Below are 22,600 nucleotides of genomic sequence, written 5' to 3'. Positions count from 1 at the left end.
ACAGATTTTTTTTTTTTTAATAGCATGATGTCCTTTATCTTTAGGAAAGGGTGCTTAAAAGTGACTGGAAAGGAATATGAATGGCCAGTAACAAGAACAGAATGTGATCAATCATATAGCAGAAAGGACACATGTAATTTTCTATGAACAATGTAAAATCAGTCATACTATTTAATGTGAAACTGCCTTTGAAAAAGAAGGTTTTGCTGTACTTGGAATAATTAAAGGTGTTATTGGGACATGGCGCTGGACTTCTATATAGCATTTTTCATGCTGCTGGTTATGTAAGCATAGATTTGCTCCCTCTCATTTTGGTGCCAACCTTCTTCTATCATCAAGCCCCTCTTAGATTTTGTAGACCAAGAAGGGAGAATGTAAACATCAGAGAGAAAAGGAGACTTCCCTACTAATGCAACTGTAAAGAAAAAAGAGCAAATATCAAAAAAAACTCTCCAGAAGTCAAGGAAAAAATTAAACAGTACCTCACAGAGAAGAAGTCACTGTAGGTACATATAAATATAATTATGTACAGTGTGTCTATAGGCTATTGTCTATACATATATATAACCTGCATGGTATTTTATCTATACACGTGTTTAAAATCCTTGACTTTAAGTCATGCTTCTAAAAAAATCTCTTGCATTTTAGGAGACTGGCCACACCAGGTGTCCTCTCCCTCACTGCTGCCCCAGCTCCCCAAGCTAATGCCCAAGTGCACTGGGCATTTCTACTGTACTGACAAACTTCAAGCTCCCTCTGCTGCCATTGCCCTTCCCAGCCAGCCAGTGTGAAGAGTTACTGCTTTGGTGGTGTGGGTACACTGTGGGGTGGCAGAGCTTGGGTACAGGGCAGATCCCGAGCGACCTAACACAAACCTTAGCATTGGCCCACGGGCATGAGGAGGGCATGGGAGCTTCTGGATAGTCTTGGGGTTGCCTGGATACTGCTCTGTCCTTTCTACTCTCTCCTCTGACCACTAGGACTACTTTGCCTGGTGTTCCTGCCATGAGATCCCTGGGATCTGCACACTTTTTTTCCTGGGGAGTGCCTGAGGAAGTAAATTGTCCAGAGCTACTGGGATGCTGCCCAGAGAGAGTGGACAGCTGGGGGTAGACATCACACCTCAGGGCAAATGTCATGCCATTGGCCTGGGGTATCTCCCTTGTGCCAGTTCTTGGGGCCTCCTTAGCCAGAGCTGTGCAACACCTTGGTCTTTCCATCTGCCTGGGGGTGTCTTTGCCCTGAGCTTCCAGCTGACTTGGCTATGTCAGAGCCCTTCCTGTGCCAGCCTTGTGGCTGGTACCATCGCTTACACAGCACACAGGAGATCATCCTGGAGCTTTCACTTTCTGAGCAAGCCAGAAAATGTGTTCATGCCAGAAGTCTCACAGAAAGACAGTGGTGTCAGTAAGTGTGCACCCACTGCAGCAGCTTTCTAGACCCAGCTCGCATAGAGAGAGGCTTGATGGGGAAGCTGGAGAGGATGAGTGCACAGCACCCACAGGCTATGGGCGCTCTTGGAGTACAGACCAGTCGTGGAGGAGGGTAGACACGCATGCCACCACTCACAGCTGGTCGGGAGACAAAGCCAACAGGGGTGGAGGGGCAGCACTCCAGCCGTTTCCCCGGGATTCAAACTCCTGTGCCCCGGGGCCATCTCCGCGATTTGGGCGATTGCCTCACTTTGCCTTGTGGATGGGACTCTTTTCCCAGGCAGTGGCAGGTGCCTTATCCTCTTGCCGGGCTGTTTTCCTCTCCCGACCGCTGCTTTCCCTCTCCTTGTTGTGCTCCAGCAGATCTTTCACGGCGCTCAAGGTCGAGGCCGGCCAGCTGGAGGGTGCGCGCAGCCCCCTGTTTTCGGGGAGTGCCCCCGCGTTCAAGGCTGCCGCTGCCTTCCCACGCCCGGCGCAGGTGCTGCGGGCCCGGTTCTCACGGCTGGCTCTCACAACAACCCCGGCTCGGCGGGACGAGGCGGGGCGGGGGTCAGGGGTCCCCCCGTGCCCCTCGGCTCTTGGCGGGCGGTGGGTCCCACGAGCGCCCGGCCCGGGACCGCAGCTGCCCCGCCCGAGGCGGCGACCCCCGTGTCCCAGCCGGGGGCTCCCCGGGGCAGCACGGCGCAGCCCCCGCGGCGGCGGGGCGGGCGGGGGTCCCTGCGGGCGGCGGGTGGTACCCGCGGTGCCCAATGGCCGCCCGCGCCCGGACATAAAAGCGGCGGCCGCGGCTCCGCGCTCCCTCCGCCGGCCGGGCCCCCCGGAGCCGCCCCTCCCCGCCGCCGCCACCATGGGCCGCCCCCCGCCGCCGCTCCGCCGGGTGCTCGTCTTCCTCAGCATCCTCCTGTCGTCGCTGCTGCCGCTGGCCGGGAGCGCCGCTGGCGCCGGGATACGCCGCGCCCGTGAGCCAGAACCGAGGGGGGAGGGCCGGTGGGGGGGAAATTCCTGCTTCATCCCGAGGGGCTGCGGTGGGCGCCCGCCGCATCAGGGAAGCTTGCTCATCCCCCCGCGATGGGCAGTGGCAGGGGACGGGGGGGACGGGGCGTCCCCTGCCACTGAGAGTGTCCCCGTTCTACTCGTCTCCCGGCGGTGTGTCCTTGACGCCTGTGGCATACTTGTCACCCTGACAGGATGGGGACCCCTGCAGTCCCAAGGGGCACTGCCTAGCGGGCTTGGGAGGTCTCTGCCTTCCCTGAGCGAGGACGAGAGGTGCAGTTTTCCCTCTAGCCCCAGAGCAGATCCAGAGGTGCCCCCGGATGGGACCGGTCCCTCCCCGCGCTGAGCTATGCCGGGACTCCCAGGCGGGGACCTGCAGGGGGGCTGTGCAGGTGGAGGCCCGGTGTGGCCGCCCCTCCTGATCCCAGGCCCGGCTCCCTCTTGCCCTCAGCGGCCGCCAGCCTCACGTGTGCAGCCTCACGCCAGGCCGCCTGCGTTTTCGGCTGCATCCCCGTTCCCTGGCTCTGCGATGGCGAGCAGCAGTGTCCTGACGGCACGGACGAGCAGTGCGGTGAGTAGCACCCATCCGGTGTCATAGGGTGCCCTGGGCAGCAGGGGGGTCACTGGTGCTCTGGGGAGTGGTGGGGCAGGACAGGCCAGAGGCAACTCAGTCTTTGCTGGCTCTGCCTGTGTAGCATCCTGCAAGGGCATACCTGCTCCAGAGATCGTTGGGAATATCTGTGGCATGAGAACACATCCTGGAACCTATGTTCCTTGGTCACTGCCAGCACCTGTCTTGTGCCAGGATGAAGTGGACCCTTGTTTTTCCAGAGCAGTAGCTCCCAGTGACTGTGTCGTCCCTGCAGATGTTGCCTGTGGCGGGGATCCCCATGTCTGGCAGTGTGACGATGGCCGGTGTGTTTCTAGCAGCTGGCGCTGTGATGGTGCTGCTGACTGCCTAGATGGCTCTGATGAGCAGGACTGTGGTAGGTACTCTCTGCTAGGGTGCTGAGAAGGGGTGGCTGGGGATGCAGGGCAGGCTGGTGAGTGCTGCGCTATTTCCTCAGTGTGCGGTTCAAAGAAAGTGCAGTGTCCCGGCACCCACCACTGCATCCCACACTGGGAGCTGTGCGATCGGCACCAAGACTGTGAGGATGGCTGGGACGAGGAGGGGTGTCCCCAGCAGCCCTGTCTGCCTGGGCAGTGGCAGTGCAGGAACAGGGTGTGCATCATGGCTGAGTGGAAATGCAATGGGATTGATGACTGTGGTGATTCCTCAGATGAAGATGTTTGTGGTAAGCAAGAACATTCCTCAAGAACACTCCTCTGTGGGGTGAGACCTGTCTGGGCCATGTGTGAATTAGGGAGTACTTTGTTTTCCTGGGCCCCAGCTTCCCTTGGGATCGTGGCAAGCTTCCCAGGAAGCTGTTGATGCTCTGCAGGGCCTCCCTATGGGTCTGGGACCTATGATTTCCCCTGTGCCCAGGGTATTGGTCTGCCCTGCTGACATGAGCTGTGTGTGCCATAGCCCCCTGTACACCTGGCATGGTGCGGTGTGATGAGGGCAAGTGTATCCTGGAGTCCCTGATGTGCGATGACAAGGATGACTGCCTGGATGGCACGGATGAGCCCAGCACATGTGGTAAGTTACACACAGCTGCTGGCTGCTGCCCATCTGGATGGGACCAGGGTGAGGGGAGCCACACAGCTATCCTGCCTCATGTCATGCTTTGCTGCATCCCCACAGGTCGGAGCTGCTTTGTACGCAACGGGGGCTGTGCAGAGACGTGTACTGACACGCACTGGGGAGTGCAGTGCTCCTGTGGGGATGGCTGGGTGCTGCAGGCAGATGGGCTAAGCTGTGCTGGTAAGAGGAAGTCAGGGTGCATGTGCTTCTGTCACGTGTGGCCTTGGCCACTGACAGCAGTGCCTCCACGAAACCTGTGCTTCTGGGGGAGCACCTGCCTCTGCCCTGCTCTTGCCTGTGAGTCATACCTGGTCCCATAACGATTGTGTCCGGATCATGTCCCAGCAGCAGCTGGTGCATTTTGGGGCTGAGGCCCATGTTCTGGTATCTAGAGAGCTTGCCTGTAGCCCCAGGGGAGCAGTGGCAATGCTGTCTGGGGCAGTTCTGTGGCAGGCTGCTGACCTCACCTATCCTTGCAGATGTGGACGAGTGCTCCCTGGAGTACAGCCCCTGCAGCCAGCTGTGCACCAACACCCCGGGCACTTTCAGCTGTGCCTGTCTCCAGGGCTACACCTTGCGGCATGGTACCACCTGTGAAGTAGCAGGTAGGAAGAGGAGAGGAGCCCAGGTAGGCTGAGAGCTGGGCAGTGCCCCCAGCTAGCTGTGTCCTTGGTCAATGACTGAGTTTCCTCTCACCATGGCAGACAATGCAACACAGATCCTGGTGGCTGTGGGGCAGGATCTGGCCCTTCTGGATGTGCGGACCCAGGCCTACCGGCCCCTGCTCTCCACTGAGACCGAACCTCGTTCCCTGGTGTATGACTTGCTCCGAGAAACCTACTACTGGCTGACAGAGGATGGAGAGCTCCGTGTTCACCACCCAGGGAAAGGCACACAGCCTCTCTATGCAGGTGAGGAGGACCAAGCGTGCCAGGTGCTGTAGCAAGGCTGAGACGGGTGCTGAGAGCTGGCCTGCCACCTCCATACTGCTTTTCCTGTATAGAGGAAGGAGCAGCCTGAGTTTGCTGCACAGCCTGGAGCAGGTGTGCCTTAAAACTGCTCTGTCTCTACAGATGCCAGAGAGGTGAACAGCATCTCCATGGACTGGTTCACAGGGCAACTGTACTGGGCCAGCAGCCATCCTCCAGTTATCTGTGCAGGGCTGGGTGATGGCCGAGGTTATGTGACAGTGCTGGGAAAGGACATTGCACCAGAGCAGCTGACAGTGCACCCAGCTGCAAGGTGAGCAGTGAATGAGCCGGGGTTGGCCCAGGGATTGCAGTGCTGGTGTGATGCCTTCTGTGGGGAAACGGCAGCACTGGTATTATGCTGTGAAGTGGGTGCCTGCCCCCAGGTCCCTGTACTGGGTCAACCGTGGACAGAGGGGCCGGACAGTTATTGCTGCAGCTGGCATGGATGGCTCAAACTGGCGGGAACTCACAGTTGTGTCCATGGAGGAGCCTGTGGGGCTGAGCCTGGACCATGTGGCTGGTAGGCTGTACTGGATCAGCGAGTACAAGGAGGTAGGGATGAGAAGGGCATCAGGGCTCTCTCCCACCTGGGGAGATGATGAGCTGGGAGGTGGGAGGGTGTCCCTGGTTCCCCAGTGTCCATGTCCAAAGCATGGGAGGGAGCAGGGAGTGGTGCCTGGATCTGGCATACATGCCTGGGCTGGGAGGAAAAGGGCCAGGGTGTGGGGATGCCACATGGCCACTGTGCCTTGCCTTGTCCCCAGTCCATTGAGACTCTGCGGGTGGACGGCAGCGGGCGCCACTCATTCCACGCTGTTTTGCGGAGCCACACAGAGCCGCTGGGCCTGGCTGTGTTTGAGAGCCGGTTCTTCTGGACTGATGGCACAGAACTGGTGTCAGCCACCTGGGCCTCTCCCCAGGAGCATGCAGTGCTGCTCCGTGCCTCTATCTCAGCTTTCACTGTGCTGCATGAACTGCAGCAGCCTCCCAGTGAGTACCCGGCAGGTGCTTCACTGCTGCAGGGCTGGCAGCATGGCAGCAACCCCCACTACATCCCTGGGTGCTAGGGAAGGCTTGCTGGGTCCTAGAGCTCACCAGGTCCTGCCCAGTGGTTTGCCTGGTCCTGTAATGAGGGGTTGTGGGGTTGGTACAGAGGGGACCTATAAAACTGTAAGGAAAGCTGCCAAGGCCCATGGCTTTGGGTAGACCTGAGCCCCCGCAACTCATATGACATCATTACCCTGCCCTTATCCAGCCCCAGGACAGTCTGTGGTTTTGGGGGATTGAGAGAGACATTGGGGTTATGACTGCCTGAGCTTTTAATATCCTCTTGCTCCAGGGGACACTGCTGCATGTGCTCTGGGCCTGTGCAGTCATCTTTGCCTCCTGTCCCCTGTGCACCCTCGGGGCTACAAGTGTGCATGTCCAGAGGGCCTCTTCCTCCTGCCCTCAGGAAAGTGTGCAGGTGAGCAGGGTCTGGTTCTCTGGGGTGGTATATATCCATGTGGGAGTTGTAGGATGGCCATAAGGGGCTGTGGCTTTGGTGGGATGAGGTTCCCAGCACACACCAGTGTTGTAGCATTTCTTTCTTGGTTCATCTGGTGACCCTGTCCAGTGTCCCTGAGGTTGTGCTCACACATTGCCCTTATGCCCTGCAGCGCTGTCCATTGTGTATGCATCAGAAAAAGCCATCTCCCTGGTGCATGTGGGCCCTGGAACACACACCAAACAGGTGCAGAAATGGCAGGAGCCTCTCCACCTGCACGATGTGGACTGGCAGAGGTCAGTGCTCTATGGGACAGATGACCGTGGGACTCTGCTGCGTGTCGTGGGCCACTCTGGCAGGAGAGAGGCCATTGTGACTGGGCTGCCAGGTGAGACCCTATGGGGTGATAGAGAGCACACTCCCCTTCCTGATTCTCCCTGAGGCCTGAGGATCTCTTGGGTGTAGAGCCCAGTGGTCTGGTGGTGCCCACAGTGAGGCATGTTGAGGCAGTGGGCAGCTGTGCCCTGGGTTTAGGGTCTAGGGCCACTCAGGCAGAGGTGCAGGGTCATGGGACAGCCTCATAACTGCTTGCCTGCCTGCTCTTGCCAAGTCTGCTCTGCCCGTGTGGACATCCGCTCGGGGGACCTGTACTGGCTCGCATGTAACCGGAGGGACATCGGGGTGATCCAGACATCTGACATGTCCCTGCGCATCCTGCACCGTGCTCGCAGCAGCATCCAGCACCTCTTCTTGGACTGGCAGCGTGGTGCTCTGTACTGGCTGGCCCGTGGGCAGCCCCTGCAGGCACTGAGCCTGGAGGGGGGTGCTCCGTGGGATGCCTGGAATGAGACGTGGCCCGGAGACCTGCCTGCAGCCATGGACAGCAGAGCCTTCAGCATTCTCTGGAGCTCAGCCCTGGGTGAGCCCTGGTGGTATCTGAAGCAGGGAGTGGAGGTGCTGGATGTAGGCAGGAGTGATCATCCATGCCCTACGTGCAGCAGGTCACTGACTGGGCAGTGGGATGCTCACAGGGCAGACTCCGTCCTGTGGCTGAGTCCCTGGCCTCAGCCATGAGGTTGCTGCCATAGCTGTGGGTTGTGGGGTGCAGGGTGATCCATACTGAGCCATGAAGGGTGTGGGCAGGCCCCAGGTCCTACCATGCTTCTACCTCACAGGCCTGCAAGCACTGAGTCTGACCAAGCAGAAAGCAGTCACCCTGGCACCCAGCTGGTCCCATGGCCTGGTGGCCGCCTTTGAGCCATACCTGGTGTCAGCAAATGGGACAGCTCTGCTGCTGTGGGACCGGAGGACGCTGGCCCTTGTGCTGTCCATGCCGGCAGCAGGCGTGCAGGGAGTGGTGGCCTTCGTGGGCTCAGAGATGCAGGCTGGTAAGAGTGGCCAGGGCTTTGTGCCTGGTGCTGCTGCTGTACCTGATCGGGCTGGGTGGCCCGTGCTACTCTGAGCTTGGCAGAATGCCTGGCTTCTGGTGGTCATGTGAGGTGCTCTGGGTGGTGTCTGGAGTGTGGGGAGGGCACAGCACCAACAAATCCCAAATGCTTTGCCAGTGCCACCAAGCAAAGGGTCTGCCGTGCCACTTCCTCCACCTGTGACCACCACTATAAGGACAACGACAAGCACCACTGCTGCTCAGCCTACCACCTCCACCACAACAGCACTGCCAAGCCAGACCACCACTGCACCCACCACTACTCCTGCACCAACCAGCAAGGCTACTGCACAAACCACCACCAGACAGTCCACATCAAAGAAGACCACCCCTGCACCAACCACTGCCCGGACCACACTGACCAAGACTACCACTGTGCAGCCAGCCACTACCACCACTCAGTCTTTGACAACTAAGATCACTGCCCCACAGCCAACCGCTACCACCCCACACTCAAACAGTTCTGCATGGGTAGTGACACCTACCCCACCCCTCTGGTCCAGCCCTGCACACCTCCTCACCCCAGTTCTCCATCTGTCCTGTTCTCGCACGCATGTGCCCTGCCGTGATGGCACTGGCTGTGTGGCCCAGGAGTACCTGTGTGATGGGGAAAAGGACTGTGCAGATGGCTCTGATGAAGATGGGTGTGCCCAGCTCTGCAACACCCCAGGTAGGAGTCATTCTTCTGTCCTCTGTGCAGCTAGGTCACCCTGTGCCAGGCCTTCTGGCTGCTTCCTAGTGAGGTTTTTGGGACAGGGTCCTGGTAAAGTCTGTGTCCTAGGCTCTGATGCTTGTGATGTAACATAGTGGTTCCTTCTGAACTTGGCACTGAGCTTGAAGTGCTGTTGGAATAGGATAAAGTTGATTTCACTGCTCATAGTGGCCTAAATGTTGAGACTGCCACAATCGCCTTGCTCAGGACCTAGGCTGGTGGAGATGCAGTGTCTAAGAGGGACCGAATCTTGTCATTTGTGGGGTCCTTCTAGCTCACTGGAGGACTAGCAGAGGGTCTGGCCCCCCTGGCTGCCTCGTGCAGGCAGAGCAAAGCCCCTTGTCTCCCCAGGGGCCTTCCACTGTGCAAGCGGAACCGTGTGCGTCAGAGCAGCAGAGCGCTGCGATGGGGTGCCACAGTGCCCCGACGGCTCGGATGAGACGGGCTGCTGGAGCCCCACGCAGGAGTGTGCCCTGCGCTGTGACGCTGCCACCCGCTGCATCCCCAGGAGCTGGCTGTGTGATGGCCACGCCGACTGCCTGGACCACACCGATGAGCAGGGCTGTGGTAAGACCCTGGGGTTGGATGGGATGGACTGCTGGGGTTGCCTGCCCCCACAGGTGGATGCACCAGATTTCTTGTGGATCCAGGAGCAGGCACTGCCCAGGGCAACCTGCTGAGAGGATGGGGACAGTGCCTCTGCTCAGCCTTGGCCTTTGCCCACAGGGCTGAAGGAGTGTGGTCGAGCTGAGTTTTCCTGTCGGAGTGGGCAGTGCGTGGCCTTGGCCCTGCACTGCGATGGTGACCACGACTGCCAGGATGGCTCGGATGAGGAGGGCTGTGCTGTGCCCCGGCCACTGCTCTGCCGTGAGGGTGAGGTGACATGTTCCCACAGCGGGGAGTGTGTGCCAGAGGCCTGGCGCTGTGATGGTGCTGCTGACTGTGGGGATGGCTCAGATGAGCAGGTGAGTGGAGCAGTGGGGACACAGCCTATCCCCATTCATGCCCAGGAGGGCAGATGGGCCTTTTTCACTCTCTGCCTTGCAGGGCTGCCCTTGGGAGGAAGGGCTGTGTGAGGACCAGCAGTGGGGCTGCTCCCATGGCCGTGAGTGCATCCCCGATGTCTGGCGCTGTGATGGAGAGACTGACTGCACAGATGGCAGTGATGAGGCTGGCTGTGAGCAACACCCGTATTTTATTCCCTGTCTCATGCAGGGGTGGCTGGTGGGTGCCCAGCACAGAGGGAGATGGGTATGTGTCTGTGCTGAGGTGAAGGGCCCCATATGCTGGCTGCCTGTTCCCAGCAGCTGTGGTGGCTCCAGGTTCTGAGTAGCTGTTCTCCCTGCTGGGGGCAGTGGCCTTTGGATTAATATAGCCTGAAGCCAGGCTACTGGCACAGCTCTGGATATGGCTGCAGTGAGCTTTGGGCAGCCTCTAGGAGCAGCTAAATCTGCCCCAAATGAGCAAAAGGAGCTGGTGGACAAGGCTCACAGCAGCCTTCCCCACATGTCCCTGCAGGCCACCCTACTCTTTGCCAGAGTCATGAGTACCCCTGTGGGCTGGGGTCCTGCCTGAATGCATCCCTGGTGTGCAACGGCCAGCAGGACTGCGTGGATGGCTCAGATGAGGGGGGGAACTGCTCTGTGCCCTGCCAGCGGTCCTGCACTCATCTCTGCTACCCCTCGCCCCAGGGCCCTGTGAGTGCCAGCAGCCCTGGGGCAGGGGCTTGTCATGCCATGATGCCCTGCTCCAGCTGCAGAAGGGAGCCTCGTGTCCCCAGGGTGCGCAGCTGATGGTCCCTTTCCCCACAGCGATGCTGGTGTGGCCCAGGCTATCGGCTTGCTGAGGATGGTCTGTCTTGCAAGGACATAGATGAGTGCACAGAGTGGAGCAAGGAAGCCTGCAGCCAGACATGCCTCAATTCCCCAGGGTCCTACAGCTGTGGCTGTCTCCCTGGCTACCTGCTAGAGCCTGATGGCCATGTCTGCAAACTCATTGGTAAGTCTTGGGGTGGCCAAGCAGCGCTGAAGATTCCTGGCCCTCTAAGATACACCAGGGGCTGGTGGATACTTGTCTCCCTGTCTGCTGGCCATGGGAAACCTCATAGTCCTGTGAATGGCTGGTCAGAAAATCCATCTGCAGTATCTGAGAACATCATGTGTGGTAGAGCTGAGTCCCAGCAAGCTCCAGTGTTTGCTAGTGCTGTGTTCCTTGCCTGCATGTGCTGGGAGCATGAGATCACTAGTGCTGAGAGGGTCTGTGTGGCTCTGTGTTGCCCCCAGGACCAGAGCCCAAGTTGCTGGTGGCTATGCAGTCCGAGGTGTTGTCCTATGGCCTGCGGAGTGGGCATGAGGAGGTGGTGCTGGCCACTGACAAGGATCATGTTGTCTTCTCACTTGATTATGACTTGGTGGAGAGGAAAGTCTTCTGGATGGACCTGGCCACAGAGAGCATCCGCTGGCAGGACCTCAACTCAGGAAAGAAAGGCACACTGGTGAAAGGTGAGCTGTGACAACACAGGGTTAGCAGGGCTGGCCTCTGTCACTGTGCACTCTCCAGGTTGCAGTGGGGTGCCAATCCCTTATGTGCAGAAGTGCTAGTGGGAGCAAGGCTGGGAGGAGCCAGGGCTCCTGGGATGGAGGGACCTGGGCTGAGAGCATTATTCCAAAGGGCCATGCAGGTGTCACCCCACACAGGTGCTGCCTCTTGGGTCCATTTCAGGTGTGAGATCAGACTGTATAGCAGTGGACTGGCTTGGGAGGAACCTGTACTGGACAGATGGGGTAGCAGGGCAGGTGCTGGCCACTCGCTTGGGGGCTGCCTGGCAAGGGATACCAGAGTACACTGTGGTGATGGATGGAGACATGGACCAGCCCCACTCTCTGGTGCTCCAGCCTCTGGCAGGGTAAGTCTGGGACAAGAGGACATGGGGACCTCTTGCCATCCCTGCCCTGCCCCATTTTTCTCCATGGAAAGAGATGGGATGGCCTCACCTTGGTGCTGTGGGGATTGTGTGACAGGAGAAGAAAGAGCCCAGACACCTGCCCCTGCCCTGCATGGAGTTCTTAATACACCCATGATGAGATGAGAAGCTCCAGGCTGCTTTTCTAGGCTGCCTGGGTGCTGGGACGATGCAGTGTCAGGTCCATAGGCCTGCACCTCTCTTCTCACTAGGCTGATGTACTGGTCAGAGGTGGGGAGCCACTCACGGCTGATGGAGGCCAGTATGGATGGGAGTCGGCGGCACGTGCTGCTGGCCCAGGGACTGGGCTGGCCCACAGCACTGGCCCTCGACCTCCCCGCCCAGAGGATCTTCTGGCTGGACGAGAAGCTGGGAAGTGTTGGTTCTGCACATCTGGATGGCAGCAGTGTGAAGGTGTGGTGGGGCACTGGTGATGGGGCCCTGATGGGGACCGGGGTGGGTGCTGACAACTTCTCTGACAGGTCCTGAAGCTGCCCTGGGTCCGGAGTCCCTTTGCAGCAGCTGTGTGTGAGGGACAGCTCTACTGGTCAGAGAGGAAGACATGGTCCGTGCAGCAGGTGGACAAGGCTAGCGGCAAGAACAGGACTGTGCTGCTCAAACGGCACGGGCAGCCCCATGGCCTCCAGGTACCTTCTTGGGGAGCCCCAAACCCTGCTGTGCCAGCTCTGTGATCTCCCATCCTGCATAGCCCCGTTGTTCTCTGAATTGGCAAGGAGGCACTGTGAACTGTACCCCACCCCAGTGGTCCTTGGGTAGCAGTCTCTGTGGCCAAGTGTCTTTGGTCCTCTTGGAGCATCTCTGCCTCACCATCCTGCCCCGAGCTGGGCTGTGTGTGGGCCTTGGGAGCACGGTGTCGTGTCAGTTGTGCTCAGCTCTGCCGGCAGTTGCGGACAGAGCTGAGGCTGAGGGTGCTGAGGACTGGGCTGCTGTCCCACAGGTGATGCACCCAGCCCTGCGCCCTGCAGCCCCCAACCCGTGTGAGACGCGTGGCTGCTCCCACCTGTGCCTGCTGAGCGCCAGCCACACTGGGCAGTGCCGCTGCCCCACCAGGCTGATGCTGGCTGCCAATGAGACCACCTGCCTGCCCATCCGTGATTCGGCCTTTGCCCTCCTGGTGTCACCGGCAGCTGTGGCACAGGTACCATCCTCTGGAGCACCCCCTGGGGGCTGCTCTTCTCGCTGTTGTCAGGGAAGAGGGTTTCCCATCCTAGTACTGCCTCCTTCCTCCAGGTCTACCTGAAGGACCTGCCTGCATCAGCTGGATCCCAAGGGCTTCCCCCACACAGAACCCTGCCTTTGGCCAAGGTGAGCCGCCTGACGGCTGTCGACTACGCAGTAAAAGACAAGAGTTTGTACTTTGCAGAAGTGGGAGGCAATTCCATCGGACTGCTGCGCTTGAAGGACTGGGGACGGCTGTCCTGGAAGAAGGCAGTAGCTGTGGAGGGCACGGTGACATCCCTGGCCTTGGATTGGTTGAGTGGGAACCTTTACTGGATCGGGGGGCAGCCACCCAGCATCCATGTAGCAGCTCCTAGGGGGCGGTGGACCCTGGCACTGCTCAGCGAGGGACTGCAGGGCGCTGCCTGGCTGGCACTGTGTCCTCGGGCTTCCACCATGTGCTTTGTCACAGCAGGTGCCAGCCGTGGGCGTGGCGCCGTGGTGGAGTGTGCGGCCATGGACGGCAGCAGCCGCAGAGCGGTCTGGAGGAGAGCCCGGGCTCCCACTGGCCTTGCCTTTGGGGGTGCTGGCACCAGGCTGTACTGGGCAGACCACGGTGAGTGAGGACTGAGCCAGGGCACTGCGGGGTGGAAGGGGGCGTAGCAATGGTGCGGGTGCTCAGTCTGCAAAGCACAGCCCGGCACAGCCCTGAGGGGCAGCCTGGAGCCCTCTCTGTCACCACACCGAAGCCTTTCCATCTGTGGCTTGCAGAGAGAGGTACCATCAGCAGTGTTGAACTGGATGGATCCCGCTTCCGCCTGGTGCGGGAAGGTCTGCATGGTCTCTCACTCTTTGCCATAGGAGATGGCTTTCTGCTCTGGAGCACAACTTCAACCAATGGTAGGTCTGTTTGCTGTGCTTTTCCAAGCTCATCCTACTGCACTAGGACATTGGGGTTCTGCCAGTCCCCACAGGATGCAGGTTTGGCCCTTTGTAAGGTGAAGGGCAAGCTAGGGAACTCCCCACCTCCCATCTCAGACACCCTTGTGGGAGGAGGTGGAGCAGTGCTGACCCCATGTGTCTCCAGGCTCTAGCAAGATCTGGCACAGCCGACTGGAGCAGGCTGAGAACTGGTGGTTCCCCATGGAGCAGGAGCTGGTAGCCATGAGGATTTACAGCCAGTTCTCACAGGAAGGTGGGTCTGGGACTGCCCCAGCCCAGGGCATCTGTGGGGTTCAGCTGTGCCTTGTAGTGGCCGTGCTAACCAGTGCTGTTTTGGCAGGCACCAATGGCTGTGCAAAGAGCAATGGGGGCTGTGCCCAGCTCTGCCTGCCCAACCCTGCAGGGCGGCAGTGCCGCTGCTCTCCTGGATACCACCTGGTGCATGGGACAGCGTGTGCACTGGCACCGCCTTGCCCTGCCCCACTCCAGGCCTGTCCCGACCTCCAGAGCTGCATTTCCGGAGAGCAGGTCTGTGATGGGCGCCCCGACTGTGCCGATGGCTCCGATGAGTCTGACTGTGAGTGCCTGCCCATGGCCAGGGGGGCTGGGCACAGGGCAGCCTGACCCGTCTCCCCCAGTTTGGAAAGGGGCTCTGACCTGAGTCTCTGCTGATCTCTGCCCATCCCTTCAGGCACCTCAGTGAAGGTGGGGATGCAGGTCCCTGCAGTGGCACCATCGGGAATGTCCCGCGTAGAACAGAAACCAGTCTCATCCCTAGCTGCACCCCAGCCTCGACAGCCCCACCCCAGTCTGTCTGCAGCCCCTGGCCCCCAGGAGCATGGAGAGCCCTTCGTGGTACCCCCCAGCACAAAGGAGGTGCTGGGGGCTGTGCCCTGCAGCAGCGAGACATGCAACCTGCGTGGGGACTGCGCCATCGAGGCTGGCCGAGTGACATGCCACTGCGCCCTGGGCTACCGTGGTGACTACTGCGAGGAGGCCGAGGTGCAGCCCCTGGCAGGACCCATTGCCCTGGGGGTGGCCGTGCTCCTGCTGCTCGCTGCTGCTGCTGTGGGTGCCCTGGCCTACATGCGCAGGCGGGACAGGCGGAGGAGGTGAGCTCTGGGGCTGGGCTGGGCCAGGTACAACTGGGAATAGAGAGTGACAGGGTCTCCTTGCCCACGGACAGTGTGCAGTCCTGATGCACACCTGGATTATATGGAAAGCTCCAGTCACCCCAGCAGGCTATTACCAGGGGTTGTGGCAGGTCTTTGAGATCTGCCCCATCTCTAGGAGTTGGCCATACCAATCTCGGTGTACATTTTTCCCTCTCCAGGACGTCGAGCACTGCTTCCACTCGGGTGCTGACCTTGTACCACCGTGAAAGTGATCCAGAGGAAGAGGATGAGGAGGAGGAGGAAGACCTTCCCCCCAAGAGTGATACATTTGTGAATGAAGCTTATGAAGGGAAAGAGGTGAGTAGCATCTGGAGCAGGCCTGCTAGGGAACCCTCTCCCACACTGCCCCAGGGTCCAGTGCTGGCATGGTGCCCACTCCTGAGGCAAGCTCTGCCCTCCTGCTGAAGGAGAAGGGCAAAGGGTGCCGAGAGTCTGATAGGGCTGTCCTACCCTGCCTGTGGCTGGACCCCCTGTGTGTGGTGTGGGCTTAGAGAGGCTGGGTCAGACTCACCCCTCATACACCCATCTGTGATTTCTGCAGAAGCTGCCAGCCCTGCTGAGGAAAGGATCATCTCACAACACCGTATTTTCATAAAGGAACACTGTGCGGCATCTCTTGTGCCATTGTGGTTTGTGTGTGGGCCAGGGAGGGCAGGTTGGTTTGCTCTTTCTAGACATCTAAGATCTAGGAAACATATGAATCCAGACAAAAAACTTTTGGGAGGTTTATCAAGAAGTCTCCAATCCCAACACACTCTCTGAGACTGTCCCTTGAATACTGTCCCTCTGCAGCAAGGCTTAGCTTGCTGACCAGGGTGCTTTGCGCTCACCTGGTATAAGAATCTGGTCAAATAACTCTGAAGGAAGCTGGCTTGGCTCTTACCTTCTTATGCAGGGGGCTGAAAAGGATTTCATAGTGCAGTTCTGACCTCCTGAGTGTCCCTTACAAACCAGTGAGACCAGTTTTACCACCTCACACCAAGCTAATTCTGAAAGGGGAAATAAATGCTATTTTTTTCTCAGTGATCTTCCTCCCCCCACCCTCCCCACTCTGCCCTGAAGTGGTTGTGCTCAAGGAAGGAGAAATCTCTTCTAGAGCTGATTTTGACTATGGGGGAAAAGTCCTTCGGGAAAGTGCTATAAAAGCTAGCTGTGCCCTTTTACAGACATTTCCTCTCTGCTTCAGGCAAAACACAGGGAAGTTGGGTGAGCCGTGCCCACTGGCTCTCAGCCCAACCTGTCTGGCAGAAAGCCCATAACCATCCCATGGCACAAACCCATTGCTTTGCATTTATTTTGCTGCTCACAGTCCTGAGCTGAGCAGAGACATGAGACAGGTGCACCCCTCCCCTATTGCCAGCTCTGAAGGTTACACGCCTCTAACCTGTACGTTGCTTACATGGGAACACCAAAGCTGTCTCTGCCCAAAGCTGCTGTGCATGGTACAGGAAGACGAGGTAAAAGCAGCATGGAGGGACTGGAGCCACCTCTGGTCCTCAATCCAGCATGGCTTTGGCACAGTTGTAGATCCTGGAGCACAGCAGGCTTTTGAGGAAGTTACAAATATTCAAAACAGGTCCTTGGTTTTGTTTCCAGCCTGTTCAAAGGGGCCCCAGGGGAAGGGCATGGCTTGTAGGGGCAGGGACCAGCACCGCTCTTGATGCCCGGGAAGTGACTGCTGTCCCAGTGCTGGGACTACAAGTCAGAGTCACAAGGTGGGCTGCTCCCCCAGCGCTGTCCATCTTGCTCATCCTCCAGCACGTCCCAGGGATTGTTGTAAGCTCTACTGGAGCACGACCCAGCCTCTGCCACAGGAGTTGGGGGCAATTTGGGGGCCCTGCGCTCCTTGCAGCAGTGATGGAAGCTGAGGGCGAGGGCCACCCCCCCCAGGATCTCCAGACAGCTCCCCAGATAGCTCAGTACCAAGCTGTAGCCTACAGTCAGCGTGCTGCCAGGAGGTGCAGGCAGTGCCCACAGCTCCTGGGTGTACCAGGAGCTAGGCACGAGGCTCATCAGCCCGGAGAGGAGCAGCACCAGCCCTGCCACGCCGGCCACCAGGTGCCGGGGCTCCTGCTGCCAGCAGCGAACACCCAGGGCAGCCACCACCAGGCCCACCAGGGTGACCACCAGCGAGGAGGGCATCAGCCCTTGGGCCACCCGCACGGGCACCTGCTCGAAGTAGCCCAGCTCGTCAGCCTGCCCGCAGAGGCGGTCATGGGTGCTCTGCTGCTCCCGGCATATGTCCCAGATGCCCTGCTCCCAGACGACGTCCACGGCCTGGTTAGGTACGAGGCTCACCTGCCTCCAGCTGGGCGCCAGCGTGCCCGTGAGAGTCAGCAGGAGCCCGCAGGGGCACAGCACTAGCCCCACGATCATCTCCGTCGGCGTCCGCATGCTGGGGAGGTGGGTGAAGAGGGCTCCAGAGGGCTCCCGCTTGCCCGAGGACCGCGGGAGCTCCGGGGCTCGCTGACAGGAGCTGTGGCACAGGGCAGGCAGCGCGGGGGCTGCCGCGGCGGCCCCGGAGCCCCTGAGGCGGGCAGCCCGCGGAGCCGCCCCGGGCCGGGCCGTGGGGAAGTGCGGCAGGAGGCGGTGCCGGCAGGCGGAGCCCGGGCAGGGCCGGCCGGAGCCTGCCGCGGGGACAGCGCCTTCCCGGGCCGCGGGGACAGCGCCTTCCCGGGCCGCGGGGGCAGCGCCTTCCCGGGCCGCGGGGGCAGCGCCTTCCCGGGCCGCGGGGGCAGCGCCTTCCCGGGCCGCGGGGGCAGCGCCTTCCCGGGCCGCGGGGGCAGCGCCTTCCCGGGCCGCGGGGGCAGCGCCTTCCCGGGCCGCGGGGGCAGCGCCTTCCCGGGCCGCGGGGGCAGCGCCTTCCCGGGCCGCGGGGAGCGCCGCGCCTCAGCCGCCCCTCGCCGGCGGCGGGATGGGGGCCGTGCCCGGGCTGCTGCGGCGGCAAAGCACCATGTTACAGCTCCCTTCACTTACTGCAGGCGAGCTTACTTTGCTATCAAATTAATTAACTGATTAATGAAAATAATTAAGATGAAGTGCTGGCAAATCTCACAGTTGGTAACTGGCTCAAGACACCTCCCCATGTCCCTGGCGTTCAGGGAGAGCTCCTGAGCTTGGCCCTGCTCCTCCCGTTCCAGGCTGCCCTCAGAGGGCACCTGCAGACACAGCAGCCTGGCTCTCGGCGGGAAGAGTCCCTGGGACGCCCACTGAGACAAGTACGGGAAATCACCACATTTGAGAACCGCACTGTGGGATTTTGAGCGCCAAAAAACATTCGTCTTAAGCCTCACCAAATTTCCCTGGATTTCTGCCAGTCACACTGAGCCCAGGAGAGGGCAGCATCCTCTGTGGATCAATTTGGGGTGAGCAGCCCCGGCTGAGCTGGAAGGCTGGCTGCCTGTGTGCCCCGCGGCATCCCTGCACTGCTGCTTCCCGGCCTTGGCCGTCTGGAGGGTCTGTGCTGGACCAGCTGCTCCCGGCTCCCTTCCCCACTCCTCCGTCCCACAGCGATTTCCCGAAGCCCTTCAGCTCTCTGGGTGCCAGATCATTTTGGGGAGGATTTTGAAGTTGTTGAACACTGGATCTTAGTCCAGCTGGAACGCAGGGGTGGGCTGGAGTCAGCCAAAGGCTCATGTCCCCAGCCATGTCTGCAGAGCAGCCAGATGAGCACAGCTCCAGAACAGAAACACCTGGCTTTGTTGTATGCACCAGTAGCTTGCTAAAACTTGGCACTCTTCATCTGGGAAACTAAGCTAGGGGTTGCTGATTCCTTTCCTGTCCAATTAACTTCTGTAACTTTTACCCTACTCCAGCCACTGACTGTGTGCCAAGACACTCACTACTCTCCTGGGACCTGTGAGTCCAACCAACACACCAAATGCTGCTAGCCTGATGTGTTTCCAGTGTCTGCCTTCTGCCATGGGATTGCCACATAGGAACAGGTGCTGCAAGCCTGAAACCTTATAGTCCTGACTCTCTCATGAGGCTGTATCTGGACACCTTTCCATCTGGACACCAAGTGGAGGTTGGCTGTGAGATGTACTGCTCCTGGGGGAGAGGGGGACAGAGGGAAACGGCTGGTAGCAAGCTGGGTGGCACAGTGCCATGGATGAAGGCCTATCAGTGCCCTTTGCCTCCTCCCAGCTCAGGAGGCTTTTACTAAGGTGACAAATCACAGCTTGGTGGCACTGCTGTCAGGTGTAGCAGTGGTTGCCCATGGACCAGCCAAGCTGGGAGCAGCTGATAGCAAGCCCTCAGCCCTGCACGGCTGGCCAGGGCTTTTCTTCCCATCTCAGATATGTGGGTGAAGCACGTGCCAGCCGGAAAGGGAGAAATTCTCCATTTTGTTAGATTTGCCCACATTTTACCCAGAAAAGCTAAGAAACCTAGAAGGCAATGCCCACCCTGGGCTTTGCAGTGCCTGTCCTAGGATATCTCTCTGCATCACCTTCCTTTTTCTCTCATCTGTTCCTCCAGCAGTGCTGTGCCCCTCTTACCCTCCCTCATGCAGGCTTGAGTCTAAGACGTGGCCACTCCTTGGATCTGCCGCTGCAGTAGAAGCTGGGTGCCAGAAATATTACAATTATGCATCAAGGCAGGTTTAAAAACCTGGGGCTTTTGAATTTATTAATAATGCCCAGGAGGATGCATGTGCCCTTTGGGCTGGTGCCCAGGCTCCTGACTGTGGGATGATGATAAGCAGATTAGGTGATGTGGCCCTGATGCTGGATGACCTGCCCTGAGTAAGCTCAGGGAAGGAAATGGGATTAACAGAGCTGTTTCCCCTTGCCACAAAGTTATAGATTGTTCATTTCTTCCCTTTTACTTTCTAATGAGGTGGTATGAAAAGCAATTCAAAGAAGTGCCTGGCCCTTTCCAAGCTCTGGGGAAGCATTTAAAGCCATCTGGCCTCCGAGATAAAATAGTCTGGCTGAAATTGCCTTCCTTCTCACATTGCCCTAGCTACTGAGTGGGAAAAGCCACCTTACTTGGCATTTCCTACTTCTCCAAGGCTGTGATTTAGTTTTTCCTACATCGTTACAGTCATCTCTTTAAGAATGTGATGGAAACTTTATCCAGGCCTGGTTGAGTTGGCTTGCATTTTATTACTATTTTTTAACATCCCAATGTAAATTGGAAGAGCAGCAGAAGGACTTGAGCTAATTTGAGCTGGAAAAGATCTAGGGCAGGATAGTCAGAACTTGAGACTGATTCCAAGGAAGAAGGAAGAATTGGTTTGGTTTTTTTTTTGTTTTTTTGTTTTTTTTTTTTTTTTTTTTTTTTTTTAGAATCCATGTTGAGATATTTAGTGTTGAGTTGGTCCTCCCAGCCTCATATACCCTGCATCACTGAAGGCTGGGAATTAATTTGGGGCAAAATTCCTGTGTTCAACCTGTTCCCTGCCTCTCTATCTGTCTGCTTCCAGCCACTGGTGGTGATGGCACCCTAGACTGAACAAGTACTAGTGTCTCTTGGGTGACAGTGCAAGATCAGTATGAATCGACCAGTAGCTTTTGGGTTACCTCGTTGTCACACCAGCTGAACAAAGTCTGCCTGATGCCAAAGAACACATGTACACAACAATCTCCACAGCTTCCTATGTGATCCATAGTCTGATCAGACTCCTAGGCCCAGCTGAGCTTTCAAAATGTGGGTCTGGAGAGAAGAGCTTCCCTGCACAAATGTAGCTCTGTCCCTCCATTGTCGGCTGAGATCTCAGCACTGAGACTTGGGGGCAGGGAGGTCCTTTTCAAGGAGGTTGTTCTGACTCCCTTCCCTTCACAGCTGTGGGAGCAGGATCCTCAGCAGCAGCAGGATCTCTCAGCATCCTGTTTGCTGTGTGGGGAACAGCTGGGGCCAGGGCTGTTCAGCAGGAGCCTGCAGCTGGTAATTCCTGTTTACATCACTGACCCTGTGGCTTTTCCTATGTTGCATATGGCGAGATGCCCCCATACCACCACAGTGCCTGCATGTCCTGCAAGTTATACTGGGCCTGATTCCTTCTTGGGTTCAAAGTGGATTGGCCCATGCTGGACACCAAGCCACAGGGCTGCCAGGTCTGTGGACATGGCAAAGGACAGCACATGTCCTGTGCTACCCTGGGTTGCCCTGTGGCTGGCAGATAGACAGCAGGCACAATACTTGACCCTGGCTGTATATCATTCATCCTCTCTCTCACCTGAAGAGAATTTGCTTTGCAGAGTGTGGCAGTCCCTTACATGTTGCCTGATGTAGGAGATGGGAACTGGCTGAGAACAGTGCCCATGCAGGCAGGACCTGCACTCAGGGGCCTGCAATTTCCTCTGGTCTAGACACTTCTGTAGCTCCACTATCCATCTGTATTGGCCTTTCACTTGAAACCCTAAATCTCTACAGGCTGGGAGCAAAGCATGATGGCTCAAATAGCTGTGCTTTTCAGCATTAGACCTGGTTGCCTACGCCTCTCCCCAGTCTCCATCCCAAAGGAAAACTTCCTTAACCAGGTATCCAGGTTGAATGATTTTGTTCTGACCATTCAGTTTTGGTGCTTTTGCTTTTAGCATTTCACATGGGGCAATTTCTAAGAGCGCACACTGAGGATGCTCCTTGCTCTCAAGCCATGGTCCCTGCAGCATGTGAGTGCAACTGGAACGCACTCTGCCTTGCACAAACAGCTGCAGTTGCAATGGACTTCTCCGAGCCTAGCTCTCAGCTTCCTCCCCAGCCACACACACTGCTGTCTTTGTGCCTGCTGGGAGGCCAAGGATGAGCCCCAGGCAGGACAGGGTCTGTGATCCCCCTGGCTGGTTGAATGTGGAAGAGAGATCTGTGTGTGCTCCCCAGGGCACAGACAGCAGTGGTCAGCACCCAGCAGGCAGCTCCACGCCCCAGCAAGCCAGCCTTTGTCATGGCACTTCCATAAGTGGATTTATTAGCCTTCCGCTTGCCCACTGACCTGCCCCCCTTCCAGGCTGGCCATGGTGGTAACAGCAGCCCTGAGGATGCACTCCAGAGGGGTTATCAGAGAATGTGTTGGGCATTAAAGGCCTTGCAAGCCCCCATACTGGCAGGTCTCACTCCAGGGCTGTCACCCAGCAGTAGCTTAACATACCCAGGCCTGTGGCCATTGCAGTTTTGGCTGTTCCCCCCCGCTCAAAATTCAGTGTGAGGGAGCTGCAGTTTGGGGTCAGCACCCTATAATGCCTGCAGGGAACAGTAAATCCATCAGTGAGCAGTGAGACTGTTCCTGCTCTCTTTCTGCAGCCCAGCTGTGAATCTGAACACTATTCAAACTGGATCCTGGGAATGAGTTGTTGAAAGCCTTATTAGATGCCCCCCAGGTATTCACTCATCCGTTAACCTCTCTCACTTTCTAAACTGCTGCACTTGGACTTGCCAGATTGCCCAGTGCTGCTTTCAGTCCCGAGAATGATACAAAAAGCATTTCTGCAGCTATATTTATTTTTTTCTGACTCAGTCTTGAAATGGTTGAGAGTAATTTAGACGTGAAGCTCTTATGCTGCACCTCTTTGGAGGTGCAGCCCTTTTCAGACAGGAATAAGAGAGCAGTTAAAGCTGTGTCTGGCTGTGGAAACTGCATGTTTGTCCAGTTCCTGGGCCAGAGATCTTGC

The 22,600-nt window shown here is 58.1% G+C and overlaps 2 protein-coding genes across 2 annotated transcripts; one reads left to right on the top strand and one right to left on the bottom strand.

Moving 5' to 3' along the window:
• Positions 1-240: 240 nt before the first annotated feature.
• LOC136360831 (low-density lipoprotein receptor-related protein 2-like) lies at positions 241-16,005 on the top strand. The gene is made up of 34 exons (XM_066318451.1): positions 241-284; positions 1,797-2,392; positions 2,878-2,997; positions 3,293-3,412; positions 3,494-3,721; positions 3,955-4,068; positions 4,174-4,293; positions 4,593-4,718; positions 4,818-5,024; positions 5,187-5,355; positions 5,468-5,636; positions 5,849-6,074; positions 6,424-6,549; positions 6,743-6,958; positions 7,181-7,489; positions 7,746-7,958; positions 8,136-8,687; positions 9,081-9,296; positions 9,456-9,694; positions 9,777-9,906; positions 10,248-10,426; positions 10,541-10,727; positions 11,012-11,230; positions 11,451-11,634; positions 11,904-12,105; positions 12,174-12,338; positions 12,650-12,850; positions 12,943-13,486; positions 13,642-13,770; positions 13,958-14,065; positions 14,153-14,389; positions 14,504-14,924; positions 15,146-15,284; positions 15,529-16,005. The coding sequence occupies exons 1-34, from the start codon at positions 241-243 to the stop codon at positions 15,580-15,582; spliced, it is 7,209 nt and encodes a 2,402-aa protein (XP_066174548.1). The 3' UTR covers positions 15,583-16,005.
• A 258-nt stretch (positions 16,006-16,263) lies between these two features.
• CLDN23 (claudin 23) lies at positions 16,264-17,389 on the bottom strand. The gene has a single exon (XM_066317733.1). It carries the CDS (start codon positions 17,379-17,381, stop codon positions 16,683-16,685), a length of 699 nt encoding a protein of 232 aa, XP_066173830.1. The 5' UTR covers positions 17,382-17,389; the 3' UTR covers positions 16,264-16,682.
• Between the last annotated feature and the right edge of the window lie 5,211 nt (positions 17,390-22,600).

Source organism: Sylvia atricapilla, chromosome 4, assembly GCF_009819655.1.
Source record: "Sylvia atricapilla isolate bSylAtr1 chromosome 4, bSylAtr1.pri, whole genome shotgun sequence".
NCBI classification, from domain to species: Eukaryota; Metazoa; Chordata; class Aves; order Passeriformes; family Sylviidae; genus Sylvia; species Sylvia atricapilla.
This window is presented reverse-complemented; position numbering and strand designations above follow the sequence as displayed.